The sequence below is a fragment of the Phaseolus vulgaris genome, chromosome 8 (assembly GCF_051622355.1).
Source record: "Phaseolus vulgaris cultivar YP4 chromosome 8, ASM5162235v1, whole genome shotgun sequence".
In the NCBI taxonomy this organism is placed as follows: Eukaryota; Viridiplantae; Streptophyta; class Magnoliopsida; order Fabales; family Fabaceae; genus Phaseolus; species Phaseolus vulgaris.
Window position 1 is genome coordinate 53,009,096 of NC_143505.1, and position 15,237 is coordinate 53,024,332.

At 35.4% G+C, this 15,237-nt stretch overlaps 1 protein-coding gene across 1 annotated transcript; it reads right to left on the reverse strand.

The window, feature by feature from the left end:
* Positions 1–13,933: 13,933 nt before the first annotated feature.
* Positions 13,934–14,632, reverse strand: LOC150025652 (uncharacterized). The gene has a single exon (XM_090294153.1). The coding sequence runs from the start codon at positions 14,630–14,632 to the stop codon at positions 13,934–13,936; it is 699 nt and encodes a 232-aa protein (XP_090150279.1).
* Between the last annotated feature and the right edge of the window lie 605 nt (positions 14,633–15,237).

Here is a 15,237-nt window from a genome sequence, read left to right on the forward strand (position 1 = left end):
CGTGTAATGCACGGAAATTTTTTTAAAATATAATATTTACATGTATTACATTAAATTTGTTTTTCTCCCGTATATTAAAATTAAATGAATTGGTAGAATGTATGATAATTATAAATCAAAATTACATCAATTATTAATAAATAATACACTACAAGAAAATCATGAAATAGAAACCAATTTTAGAAACAAAAATAATTAGTTGTTATAGTGACTAAATTAAAAACTATTTTAGGGACTAAATAAATTTTTGGTTTCTAAATTAATTTTTATTATTGTTAAATAGTTTCTAAATTGGTATCTAATTAGCAACCAAAGTTTTTGCTACCAAATTTAGAATCTAAATAATTGATAGTTAAAACTTTGGTTGCTAATTAGATACCAATTTAGAAACTATTTAACAATAATAGAAACTAATTTAGAAACTAACTTTTTTTTTAGTTTCTAAAATGGTCTCTAATTTAGTTATTATTACAACTAATTATTTTGGTTTCTAAAAAATGGTTTCTATTTGATGATTTTCTTGTAGTAATATAAAAATAGATAAAATTGACGAAAAATAAAAGTAATATGACCAAAATTATTGATCAATTTAGGATAATGATAGAGTCTCTCCTTTAAATATCAGATTTTCATGAAGATTTGTAATGTTACAAAAATAATTAAATAAGACTTATTAAATACAAAATCAACTCATTGTCAATTATTTTGGAAGTGTTTTTCTCAATCAAAATTATATCATAGACGATGTTTTGTATATTCCTTGCTTCAATTTTAATCTTCTTTCAGTAACAAAATTGATTGATAAATTATCTTGTGTTCTTACTTTTGACTCTAATGGTTGTCACATTCAAGACAAAAACTCCTTGAAAATGATTGGCTCTGCTAAGATGCAAGATAGACTTTATATACTCAGGATCCCATCTTGCTAGAAACTTAAAATCAAACCCATCGAATCTACACACACCATCAATATTGTTAATGTCAGTGCTAGTGATCTAGAAACCCTTTGGCATTTTCGATTAGGTCATATTTAAAATAAATGTATTGATGTTATCAAGAATAAATTTCCTTTCGTTAAATATAACAAATATTTTGTTTGTGATGTTTGTCATTTTGCAAAGCAAAAAAGGCTTTCATTTCCTATTAGTACATCTAAATCAAAAAAATGATTTGATTTGATTCATGTAGATATTTGGGGACCATACTCAATACCATCAATTCATGGTCATAAATATTTCTTGATCATAGTTGATGACTATTCGAGGTACACATGGATTTTTCTTTTAAAACGCAAATCTGAAGTTGTTAAGGCTTTGGAAAATTTTGTTGTTTTTGTTCAAACACAATTTGAGACAGCGATAAAAATAATAAGAAGTGATAATGAGACTGAATTTTTCATGACTATTTTTTTTTGTCAATAAAGGAATAGTACATCAAACATCATGTGTCAATACTCCACAACAAAATAGTATAGTTGAAAGGAAACATGGTCATTTATTAGATGTAACAAGAGCTCTTATGATACAATCTCATTTACCCAAAATTTATTGGTCATATTCTGTGATACATGCTATGCATATTATAAACATGCTTCCCACACTTGTTTTAAACTATTCTTCTCCTGATGAAATGCTTTACAAAACTGATGCAAATTTTAATGGATTAAAGGTGTTTGGTTCTTTATGTTATGCTAGCACTTTGTCAACAAATAGAAGAAAATTCGATCAAAGGGCATCAAAATGTGTTTTTATTGGTTTTAAAAAAGGGACAAAAGGATATATTTTATTGAATATTCAATCAAGATAAATTTTTGTTTATAGGGACGTTGTCTTTTATGAACATGTTTTTCCATATCAAAGGGTTCAAGATACTAGCAATGAAACTAACAGTCCTGACATTTATGATCAAATTTTGTTTGCTGAAGATCAACCTGTCTTGAGTCAGCCATCACAAGCCATTCTTGCACCTTGTGATAATAACTGTGAGTCACACATTGAGGTTCCAGAAGAAGTTTGTTCCCATATAGACCAAAACCTCAATGAAGATCATGACATAGAACAAAATTCTGAATCAGATCAATCTGTCCAAATGAGTACAAGAATATAAAGACCACCTGAGTATTTAAAGGATTATCATTGTAATCTTAATGTTTCCAATACATCTTCAAGAGTTAAATATCATTTGAATTATGTTTTGTCTTATAAAAATTTATCACCTTCTTACAAATCTTTTGTTATGTCTCTTTCTTCACATGTTGAGGCAAATACTTATTTTGAAGCTGTGAAACATGACTGCTGGAGAAAAGCTATACAATGTGAGATATTTGCTTTAGAGTCAAATCAAACTTGGGAGACTCTTGTTCTGCCTAAGGACAAAGCTACCATAGGTTCCAAATGGGTATTCAAAATAAAATATAAGGTTGATGCAGACAATTGAAAGGTATAAAATATTTGCTTATACTGGAAGTGTTCCTTTCATAGATATTCAAGCCTACAGAAGATTGATTGGAAGGCTTATGTATCTCACTAATACCCGACCTGACATAACATTTTTTGTGCAACAACTTTCTCAGTTTCTTGCTAAGCCTACAATTGCTCACTATACTGCAGCGATTAGAATTCTCAGATATATTAAAGAAGCTCCAAGTCTTGGTTTATTTTTCTCTTCCAACACTTATGCTCATCTCAAAGCCTTTTGTGATAGTGATTGGGGCACCTGCAGTGATTCAAGACAATCAATGACTGGTTTTAGTGTGTATCTTGGTAATTCTCTCATATCCTGGAAATCAAAGAAGCAAAACACGATATCAAGGAGTTCTTGTGAAGCTGAATACAGGGCAATGGTCACTGTTACATGTGAAATTCAATGGCTAACTTATCTTCTTCAAGATTTCAAAGTTCCTTTTGAGCAACCATCTCTTTTATACTGTGACAATGACTCGGCAAGATACATTGCAACAAATCTAGTGTTTCACGACCGTAAAAAACATGTTCATACCAACCAAATTATAAAGGAGAAGAAACTTGTTATTACAAAAAAAAAATGATTATAAATTGTTAAATTCATCTTCATATATTAGAACAAAGAGAAGAAGTAAGAATAGTTTTGAATTACAAAATTTTCATACCACATATGTATGACTGTAAGATATTTTCATCTTCACATATTAGTGATCAGTACGCTTGCCCCCAGACTCGAGGAATGTTTACTTTATAAGAGTCTAAATGTGACTGTTGGGTGCTTCGATGTATGAAGTGACTTCTTGTCCTTCTTTGAAGGCTGACTGAACGACTTTATTGCTTTTGATCTTTTCAGTAGTTGTTTGAATGCCTTTATGGACACTTGTATAGTTTTAAACAATGTATGTTGAATGATCGTTAGGACTAAGATCCTTTGGACGTCGCTCAGGCTTTTGAATTGCTTTACAATTTTGAATGCCAAGTGCATGCTGGAATCAATACAACTTAAATAAGCCGATTCTTTAATAGATTGAATGCTGACCTGATACTTGAATCAAAATAATTTAAATATGTGGAGCCTTTAACAGATTGAATGCTGACTTGATACTGAATCAATATGATTTAAATAAGTTGTTTTGAGCTTCAGATAGGTTGAACACCGATCGAATGTTGAAGATTGTTATTTTAATACAATTTCCTTAATCGAAACAAACTTTATTTTAACCGTTCGGGAGGGATTGCCTCATGGGGGCAAAGCTTCCTTAGCCGAACGATATTGATTAAGGATATCGGTAAGGATTGTCGTTTTAAGGCAAAACTTCCTTAACTGTATAAGAGCATTGCACGTTGGTTCGGGAAGGGCTGCTATTTATTAAGCAAGTTGCCTTGGTCGAAGAGTTTGTTTGAAAATGGCTGCTAATTGTTAAGCAAGCTGCTTTGGCCGAAGAGTTGCATGCAGTGTCGCGTTCGTTCGACAAGGACTGCTAATTGTTAAGCAAGTTGCCTTGACCAAATGATGTTTGGAATTTTGTCATAATTGAAAACTTTTTAGATGTGTGGAAGTTACAATGAGATGAGGAAGTCTTCACTTGTTGTCCATACTCCAACGATCATGTGTAAGAGCATAAAATATATCAGTGCTGTATGTATTGCATAAAATAATACTTATCTTATTCTTGGGGGTCATCCTTTAATTATAGAGTTTTGGCTGATCTCCTATCATTAGTCTTTTTTCAACAAAATAATATCACAACATATTTAAATATTAACAATCACATCTGTTATCTTCATAATACTATGATAACATATTTAAATAATAGCAATCATATATGTTATCTTCAAAATAATATGATAACAAATTTAAATAATAACAATCATATCTTTTATGTTTAGAATAATATCACAAAAGATTTAAATAATAACAATAATATCTTTTATGTTTAAAATAATCACAAAATATTTAAATAATAATAATCATATCTTTTATGTTTGGAATAATATCACAAAATATTGAAATAATAACAATCATATCTTTTATCTTCATAATAATATCACAACATATTTAATGATAAAAATAATTTTTCCGATTACCTCACATCGGGTTTATATTCGATTAAGATCATATCGGTCAATGTTCAAACCTTTCCAATTAGGAGGAATTTGTGCTTCCATGATTTGATCAGTAAAGGAATGTCCTTTAAGTTTCTCTTCCAAAATAATATTGTGTTTCGATTGGTGAAGCCTGGATGATTGATGAGTCTGAGTTTAAAGGATGGTCGTCTTCTATTGATTACGTGTGTCCTCAGATTTGTTTGGGGAGGCGGGTCTTCTAGCTTCAGGATATGGCTTTTGGCCCTTGGTTCAGGTATGATCCCGACCAGTTGTTGTTGGTTCATTTGATCATTCTATTCTCAGAGGATTCATATCTCCTTCTCGTTCTTCTGGCGCATGATTCGCATCTCCTCCTTGTTCTTTTGGACCATCTTCGCCATCTCTTTATAAGGTCTGGAACATAGCCATTTTCTTGGCCTCCATCATTTTCTCGCCTTCCATCTGCCTTGTTAATACCATTTGCTACTCTTCAATACTATTTTGGCTCCACGATGGGCGCCAATTGTACTTGTATAGACTGGTAGGGCCTAGATAGTACATGGATTTGGATGTAATAATTGTCTTTGATCTCTCGATCGCTCCTCCTTCATCCTTCTCGTACTCGCTCCTTCGTGCCTGGTCGGGAGTTAACTTGCAAAAGGTTCTCCAACAATCAAATAAGTACTCTATGTTAAGAGTGTATAATGAAACTGATAAAAAAGTACCTTACTCCTCTATAAAGGGTTTATTTATAGTATTTGGTTATGGACCCTCTTTTACGATAAGCCAAATCTATTAAATATTAGTGATAATTTATTTATAGGGAGGTTCCCTGATTTCTCGAGATGTTACTCGGATTTGGTGGGATGTGCCCCTGATTCTCAGGGAGTCTCTGTAACTGCCTTAAATGCTATTTATTATAACTACTTTAAATATATTCTAACCCTACTTAAATGCTTCGCCTGCACTCTCCATTTATGAGCTGCCTGTTGTATCTTTGCTCTGCCTTTTAGCTCTTTTATGGTATCCAACTGAAAACCCCACCCCTTTTTCGATGCTTCCTGTGAGAAATCCTCCACTCGCTTAGACGGGATTTCCTGTGAATAACTTTACTATCATCTTCCTACTCTTTTTGAACAAATTTTAAAAATATGATTGGACATGTAATTTTATGTTCTAACATTATGTTAATATCATGCTACTATGTACTAACATTACGCTATGTTTTTAGATCATTACTTTCCTTCATTATTTTGCTTAACATATCGCTATGGAATGTATACAAATATTAGTCCCACCACTATGCACAACACTTGATAATCATCGACATGCCAACATAAAGTTATGTTTATATACATATTCATAAAAATGATGTTTCCTTCATGGTTTTTTTCTTCAAGTGGATCGAGATCATGCTCGACACCATGGAGGGTTAAGACCTTTTCATGGTTTTCTTTCAAGTGGTCTGAGATCATGCTCGATACCATAAAGGGTTAAGACCCTTTCATGATTTTTTCTTCAAATGGACCGAGATTATGCTTGGCACCATGGAGGGTTAAGACTCCTTCATGGTTTTTTCCTCAAGTGGACCGAGATCATGCTCGACACCTGAGATCATGCTCGGTACCATAGAGGGTTAAAACCCTTTCATGTTTTTTTTCTTCAAATGTAAAAGCATAACACTTTTATCGATCCCTTACACATTGTACTCCTAACAATCCTGAACAATCATATCTATAAACCCCTGAAATAATTCGAGTCGTATATAAACATAAAGCAAAATAATAAATTGTTTAACAATACACTAAATCCACACTAAATCCAAACCATATTAACTATAATAAAAACGCAGATTCGCCACATTTCAAGTTTGCGGAATAACTCCACCATCCAATGTCTCCAAATGGTATGCTGCCCTACCGACCACCTCACAGATTCGGTAAGGCCCGATCCAATGAGGTGCCAACTTGTTGTCCTTGTTTATTTCCCCTGCCTTTCTTAGTACCAAATCCTTCTCTTTAAACTCTCTTGGAAACACCCTACTTAAATGCTTCGCCTCCACTCTCCTTTTCTGAGCCGCCTGTTGTATCTTTGCCCTGCCTTTCAACTCTTTTATGGTATCCAACTGAAAACCCCGCCCTTTTTTCTATGCTTCCTGTGAGAAATCCTCCACCTGCTTAGACGAGATTTCCAACTCGATGGGTAACACCACGTCACTGCCATAAACCAAACTGAAAGACATTTCTTTCGTAGTTGATTGCTTCGTTGTGTGGTATGACTATATTACCGCGGAAGAAGCTCGATCCACCTTTAGCCGCTCCTAACTTCTTCTTCAAACCCTACAATATTATTTTATTTGTTGCTTCTAGTTGCCCATTTATTTGAGGGTGCTATACTGATGAAAATATTTTTCGAGTTCCCAACTCTTCACACATGTGCCTCACTTTCCCTACTCGCAAATTGCGCTCTGTCCGACACCAATTCCCTTGGCACACCGAATCTACATACAATAGACTTTCAAATAAACTTAGATATTTTTTCTGTCGTGATGGTCGTTAGTGGCTCAGCCTCGACCCATTTTGTAAAATACTCAATTACAACCACAATGAATTTAAATTGCCTTACTGACATAGGAAAATGTCCTAATATATCAATTTCCCACTTCTGGAAGGGGCATGAAGAAATTATGGAATACAAATGCTTAGCTGATACGCCAATATTATTTGAATGCCTTTGGCACCTATCACATTTTTTGACATACCCAAGACAATCCTCCCTTAGCGTAGGCCAATAAAACCCCGCCCTAATTATTTTTAATGCCAATGATTGTCCGTCAGTGTGACTCTCACAAACACCCTCCTGCACCTCCTCCATGATCCTATTTTGTTGTAGCTCCCCAACGCATCGTAATAACGGTATTGGGAAGCCTTTTCTGTACAACACCCCATTAACGATGACATACCGTGTTGCATTTTTCTTAATAACTTATATTCCTCTGAATCCAATTGTTCCTCCCCTTCCTTCAACCACTCTTCATAAACATCCATCCAACTTTGCTTACCTCTTATTTCCAATACCTCCACCGTCACACTTGGTGATTCAAGGTTCTCATGAATGACCGACCAATGATTTCCCGACCTCTTGGTACTTGCCAATTTCGACAAAAAATCTGCTTGAGCATTCTGGTCTCGAGAAACATACATCAACCCAAACTCTTCAAACAAGACCACCATGGAACGCACCTTGGCCAAATATTTGACCAAATGCGAATCCTTAGCTTGGAAATTTCCTACTACTTGCACGGTTACCACTTGAGAGTCACTCCTTACTATCATTCTTCTAACTTCCATATTTGTTGCTAAGTGCATCCCTACGATTAAAGCCTTGTATTCGGCCTGGTTGTTGCTTACTTTAAATGAAAATTTTAATGACTGTCCAACCAACACACTGTCCGACCCTTCCAATATCCAATCAGCTGGTCCTAGGGTCAACAATCAAACAATGACACATAAAATTTGGATCCACCCCTGGCATATCGTGCAATGATCATGCAAAAACACTCAAATTATCTCCCAAATACTCTACCAACCTCCTTTCTTCTTTTTCCTCCAACTTGCTACCTATCTTTAAACTTCTCCCCCCATCCGACTTTATGACCTTAATGTCTTCCATCGGTTGTGGCTGTTCATCCTTATAATCAACCCTTGGATCTCACTCTACCCCCTCCAAATTCCTATCCTCCCGTTCTACCTGCATACATCTCCTTCTATTTTTAGACTTCCTTTGTAACACTTTCTTGCTGCCCTCTGATATACTATTAACACCCCAATTGTCCCCTCATCCATAGGATACTTCACATTCATATGGATCGATGATACTATTGCTCCTAACTTATTTATTATCGGTCTTCCCAACAGTTCATTATAAGAAGAAGTGGTGTTTACAATCATGTACCTTATTATAATTGATTTGGCCTTCTCTCCTTCCCCAAACATCGTCTTGGCCTCAAGATACCCCCGAACTTGCACCGGGTCGCCCGAAAATCCAACCAAAACTCTGTCATATGGTTCCAAATCGTCCAACGATCCTCCCATAGTGATAAAATCATCCTAAAACAAAATATCTGTTGAACTCCCTTGATCCACTAGCACCCTATGAATTTTTCGGCTCCACATTACCACCGATATCACCACAAGGTCATTAGCATGTGGGAAACGTCATTTAAGTCGTCCTCTATAAAGTTTAAAGACGACATACACACTTCCTCGATTGACAAAACCATCACCGACCGAGCACTTGATCTACCGCCACCCGAGAATCCTCCCGAAATTGTGTTCAATTCCCCTAACGTTGGTTTCTCATGATTACCTTCCACCTACCTCCCTCCTCAACTCTTCCTTCCTTATCCGATCCTTCTTTTTTTCTACCTGTCTCTCCTCCCCTCCTTCTCTTGCCATGAAAACTTTTAACAATCCCTGTCTTAGCAACCCTTCAATTTGCCTTGAAAGGATGTAACAATCTCCAGTTCATGCCCGTATGTTCTATGGAAGTAACACCAAACATTTTTGTTTCCTCCCATATGTTTTGTTGTCTTTTCTGGGAAGCACAAAAGTCTAGTCGTGTTCACATCTTTAACAATTTCCTCCTGAGATGCCACCAATTTTGGTGACACCCACTCCGGTCTTCCCAACCTCCTTTCATTCACTGGTTTAAAACCTCCATACGACCCACCAAACCTCCACTTATCCCTTTTCCCTTTCAAAGGTTTGCCTCTATTACTGACAGGTTGTATACCGACCACCGACCCTTCAGTCCTCATTTCTTCATCTAACTTCTTTATGGTAAACTCTTCTACTTTTATGTGAGACACTGCCTTAATGTTGATGGCTGTCATGTCTTCTAGTCTTCTTTGGACTAGTGACTCACCAAATGTTCCTACCCTAAGCCCTCTAATAAAGGCTTCCACAAACATGCCTTCATTAGGCATAGGAATTTGTACCACCACCTCATTGGAACGCTGCAAAAACTGTTTTATTGACTCATTTTTCGCATGTTTTACCTAAAACAAATCTGCCACCTCTAGAGGCTTTGCTTTGTTTGCTACAAAGTGGGCAACAAACAACCCGGTGAAGACTTCTAGCGACATGATGAATACACCTAGCATATTACTAAACCAATTCAGCGCCATTCCAACTAAAGTGCTAGCCAACATCTATCGGACAAACTCTGGTCCTCTACAAATCAACATCTGATGTGAGCATTAGGATCCTGCTTTCCACTGAACATCCCCATTTTTGGGAATTCATAACCCGAAGAAATTGGCTCTCCCAAGATTTCTTCTGAGAATGGTTGGAAATCTGTCTCCACCTCCTACTGTCATTGACCCTTTATATTCTGGCCCTCAATTTGCCGTCGAAGCTCCTCATTTCTCCTTTGTATCATTTCTTGCACTCTCGCAGATTCCTCCATCCTAGCCCTCACTTCTGCACTCTCCCTCCTGAAATCCTCGTGAGCCCTCCTGAATTCTTCCACCCTTTCCTCATTTTGCCTCCTCATAACCTCCATCATTTCCATCAGAACATGAGTTGCATCAAGCAGTGGCGCTCCATTCGCCTCTTCCTCTGGTGCCGCTCTTCGTGTGCCCCGCATAATGCTCAGTAATTTGTAACTAAAATTGATATGGCATAGGAAAGTTTTACTTGTCCCACGGTGGGTGCCAAAATGTTCTAGATAAGAGTATTAGTGAACTCAAACCTAGAATATTTAGAGTGACAAAAAATAAGTGTACTCTTAACTTAGTAAGTGATCTGTCTTTTCCTCTTGTGTACCCTCTAATATACTAAAATCTCTTCGCTACCTATTATGTATCCAACCTTCTTATTGGCCTGATTCTATAATAAATTGCGCTGATGACCTTAATTACACCAATTGGTTCATGACCTTAAAGTTAGACGATTCACGATGCTACACTAATAAAGTAGTGTGTACGGAAAAAAGAGTCGTATAACGATACAACTTTAACTAATAAATAATAAAAAATTACTTTAATTGCCACTTTTATGCAAAATGTTATCTCCCAGTATTGAGGAAATTATCTCTAATTAATAGGAACCATTGTATAAACTATTTTGACTTGCAATGCAAGCTCGATTTTGCATTTTATTTATTTATTTATTTATTTTAAATTGATTTGTTTACAAATAGAAAATAACATTATTTTTTTAGATTTTTAAGGTTACACACATCATTACAAAAAAGAAAGAACATTTCCAAAAAAAAAAACAATTGACATAGAGAGTACAATTTAACGACATTATCTTGTTGAACACAATTAACGTAAGCTCTCTATATTTTATAAAACTTTGTGTTTTTGAATTTAGAATGCAAGTTAGGCTATATAGCCGTACAAACCCAAAACAAAAATAAGAAAATATCACACCTGCACCCACTAATTCATGTACAAAATAATGGGTGGTTTCCTAACAACCATATTCCTAATAATTAGGCTAGTAATTAACCACTTATTTGATGACTTTTTACGGCAAGTGCACCGCGTTTGTCAGAAGTAATAATTGTCTCTAAGGACGGATATCAATCCCACAAGGAACACTGAATTATCGAGTACAATAATCGCTAAATATAAAAACAGAACAACTAAAAGAGTTTTTGAATTAATTGTGTTGGCATTGATCAATAAGAAAACAGACAAAGAATTAGTTGTTTCAATTGGAAAAATAAGGATTAGTTTCATCTCTCTCACCCTTAAGTATTTTGATTAGCATGTCAATATTAAGTTCTTTGATTGAAATTGATGCCCGTATAAAAATAATTTATATCGATTCCTCGCATATAAAATCCTTAAGAATGTCCCCTAACTATCGATCCCTCGCATAATTATAAGAACAACTTAGAACGAAGCTCAGACGTTTAATAGCAATTAACATTTCAAGTCTATTCCTAGCACTCAAATATGTTAAGTATTGTTGTTTAGGTCCAAACCCTAAAAATACCTCCCGGTCAGATTTAAGATTCTCAATTTGTCACGGAAAATTAAAAGTAAAACAACAATACCAATCATCAATCAAGAACTGAATATTAATATATAAGATATCATCTCAATACATAAGAGTTTGAGCAGATTACCCAATCCTAAAGGGTAGAATTAGCCACGCATACTTCTAGCACCTTCCATTCTCCCAATTGGGTTACAATTCACTTTATGGTGTTTTCCTCTCAATCTGGCACTCTAGGGTTGAGCCTCTAGCCCTCTATTTATCCTAGTTTTCTAGGGTTAGGTTGCTTCATGTGTCACGCTAATGGGCTAAATGATAAAACATAAAAAAACCCAATATTTCTTTGCATCTTTTTCCATTCTGGGACCTTCCGGCTTTATCTTTTTAGCTCAAATTATTCTCCTTTATTTCAAATCTTCAATCTTTCCTATAAATCTGCAATTAACACCAAATTTAGGAATAAAATGCTCTTATTCAAATAAAGCTCATAAAAATGTAAAAAGGTATAAATTTATAAATTAGGGATTATTTTATATGTAAATTAGCAATAGATCCTCATAAGTGCCTATATTTTAATATGAAACATTAATGAAATTAAGCACTTATCAATAATGGGTGGTTTCCTAACAACTATATTCCTAATAATTAGACTAGTAATTGACCACTTATTTGAAACAGAAAAACAACTCTACTTAATTAAATAAATTAAAAAACAACAATTGAAATTCTAACTGCTGCTAACATTCCCTCCCTTAAACTAGATGCAATAGCATTTAGTTTAATTATGATGCTTCAATTATGCCCAACATATTGCGAAACCTTAAGAATTGCTCCAATTTGTGGGGCTTGGTCATGATATCAGCAACATGATCCTGTGAACTGTAGTAACTTAACTTGACAACTCCATACCAAAACGTGATAGCACTTCATGAACATATTTCTTCTGACATACAAAAATTCCATTTGAACTCTGCATAATTTCAACTCCAAGAGAATATCTCATTCTTCCTAAATCATTGATATCAAATTCAGACATCATAGATCTTCTAAACTAATCACATATACTGCAATCATTTCAGTATATATTAAATCATCCACATAAAGACTCACAATTAAAATTTTACCTTCCTCCTTTGATTTTGTAAACAATATATATTCACAAAGACATCTGTCAAAGCCATTACCAACAAAGTAAGCCTCTATCTTGTTGTACCAAGCTCTAGGTGATAGTTTAAGGCCATATAACGCCTTCTTTAATTTGTACACTTTGTCTTCTTCTTCCTTTTTCACAAAACCAGTGGGCTGCTGCACATAAATGTCCTCTTTAAGTTCACCGTGAAGAAAGACACTCTTCATATCTAACTGAAAAATAGTCCAACCATATTGTACTGTTGTTGCAAGTATTATACGAATAGTATCACGCCTAGCAACCAGAGCAAATACTTCTGTGTAATCTAGTCCATATTGTTGCGCATACCCTTTTGCTACTAGCCTTGCTTTGAACTTGTCTATCTCTTCATTCTCTTTAAATTTGGTTTTAAAGATCCATTTTACCCCAATTGGCTTCATTCCTCTTGGAAAATATGTAAGCTCCCAAGTCTGATTTTTCTCTATGGATTTCATCTCTTTCATCATTGCATCTCTCCATTTTTGTCTTTTGATAGCTTCCTCGAATGAAATTGGATCATCTCCGGTGACCATCATTACATTTAGGTCAGCATCATCAGATAGACCTTCTCCTTTTTCATAATCAATCATCCAGACCGGCTCTCTCCTATTCCTTCTAATCCTCCCTTCAACTGGAGTCTCATAATTGTTAGGAGGAGCATTGGTGCCTATGGAACTGTCCATAACATCCTCTTCATTTTGTTCCTCAATTTCTTGATCATCGTTATGATCCACAACATTCTCCTCACTCTGTTCTTCAGTGTCACTCATGTATTCCTCATCTCCTCCCCAATCAAGAATGCCCTGTTGGTATTCCTCATTCTGTTCCCAATTTCATCCCTTTTGTTCTTCAAATATCACATCCTTGCTTATCAGTACTTTCTTGTTGAGTGGATCAAACAAACGATATGCTTTGGATTCATCACTTACCCCCAGAAGAATACATTGCTTGCTTTTATCATCCAATTTCTTGGATGAAAGCGTTCTCAAACCATTGTAACTTAAATGACCAAGTCGATTGTGCCAAAGCTCATAATTATGCTTTAGCTCCACCTGAAAACAAGACTTTGTTGATATCATGGTGGCTGTCAGCACAAACATCCGATTCTCCTTCATCTTAACCTCCATAATCTGTCCTCTTTCAAGATGATAGACTTCACACTTCCCTTCCTTAATCAATATAGTCAAGCCTTTCTCTTGAAGTTATCCTACACTTAAGAGATTATTCTTAAGTTCAGGAACATAATACACATGTGAAATGACATATACGACTCCATTAATATTTAATTGAACACTTCCTTTTCCCATCACATCTATCTGAGCATCATTGCCAAGCTTTAATGTATTGTGATAGTTCTCATCTAACTTTGAGAACCACTCCCTGTTACCACTCATGTGATTACTGCATCCGGAGTCAAGAAACCATTCATCTTCCTTTTGTTGCTTAACATCAACGTGAGCCATTAGCAAAAGTTCATCCTCTTGTTCCACTGCATCTTCCACTTCAGCATAATTTATTTTCTTTTCCCAGGTAGGACATTCGTATTGAAAATGTCCAAGTTTGTGACATTTGAAGCATTCTATCTCAGCTTTGTTAAATGATTGTCTCCCTCTTCCTCTACCTTGGAAAGAACCTCTGCCTCTTCCTCTACCTTGGAAAGAACCTCTGCCTCTTCCTCCTTTATCTTCATTTGTAATTTGCAGTACTTGTTCTTCTTCTCCTTGATATGTCATTTTTTGCTCGTGAACCAAAAGACTGCTCTGCAATTCGTCAATGGTCATAGTGTCCAAGTTGTTGGATTCTTCAATTGAACACACAACGTAATTAAATTTAGGAATCATTGACTGTAAGATTTTTGCAGTAATGATATTCTCAAGCATGCTTTCACCACACGCCTTCATGTTTTTAGCAATTTTCGAAGTACGGGCAAAGTATGAGTTAACTATCTCTCCGTCCTTCATCTACAACATTTCAAAATCTCTTCGCAGGGCTTGTAATTGTGCTCTCTTCACTCGAGTAGAACCTTGAAATTTTTGCTTCATAGAATCCCATATGTGTTTGGATGTATCATCATTGAGGATAGTATCTAAGATTTCTCGATCAATGGCTTGATACAGATAGTTCTTTATCTTTAGATCTTTCAATCGTTGTTCTTCCATGAGTTTGAGTTCTACTTCTGATGCAGTAGCTTTATTTTCTACTTATGAAATCCCATGTTCCACCAACTGCCAATACTCCTTAGAACGTAGAAAATTTTCCATTAATTTTGCCCAATGATCATAATGCCCATCAAACTTGGGAATTGCAGGTTGCACATATTAGCTGGAATCTGCCATTTTCGATATTTCCTTCTTCTTAGAAGGATACTGATGTTGGCACACACTTACAACTGTTTCTCTCACACTCACACTGATGTTATCAAACACTCACACTCACAGCTATTTCTCTCACACTCAAGTTCTGGATCAGGCCCCTTATAAAGGAGTTCTGATACCAATTGTTGAAC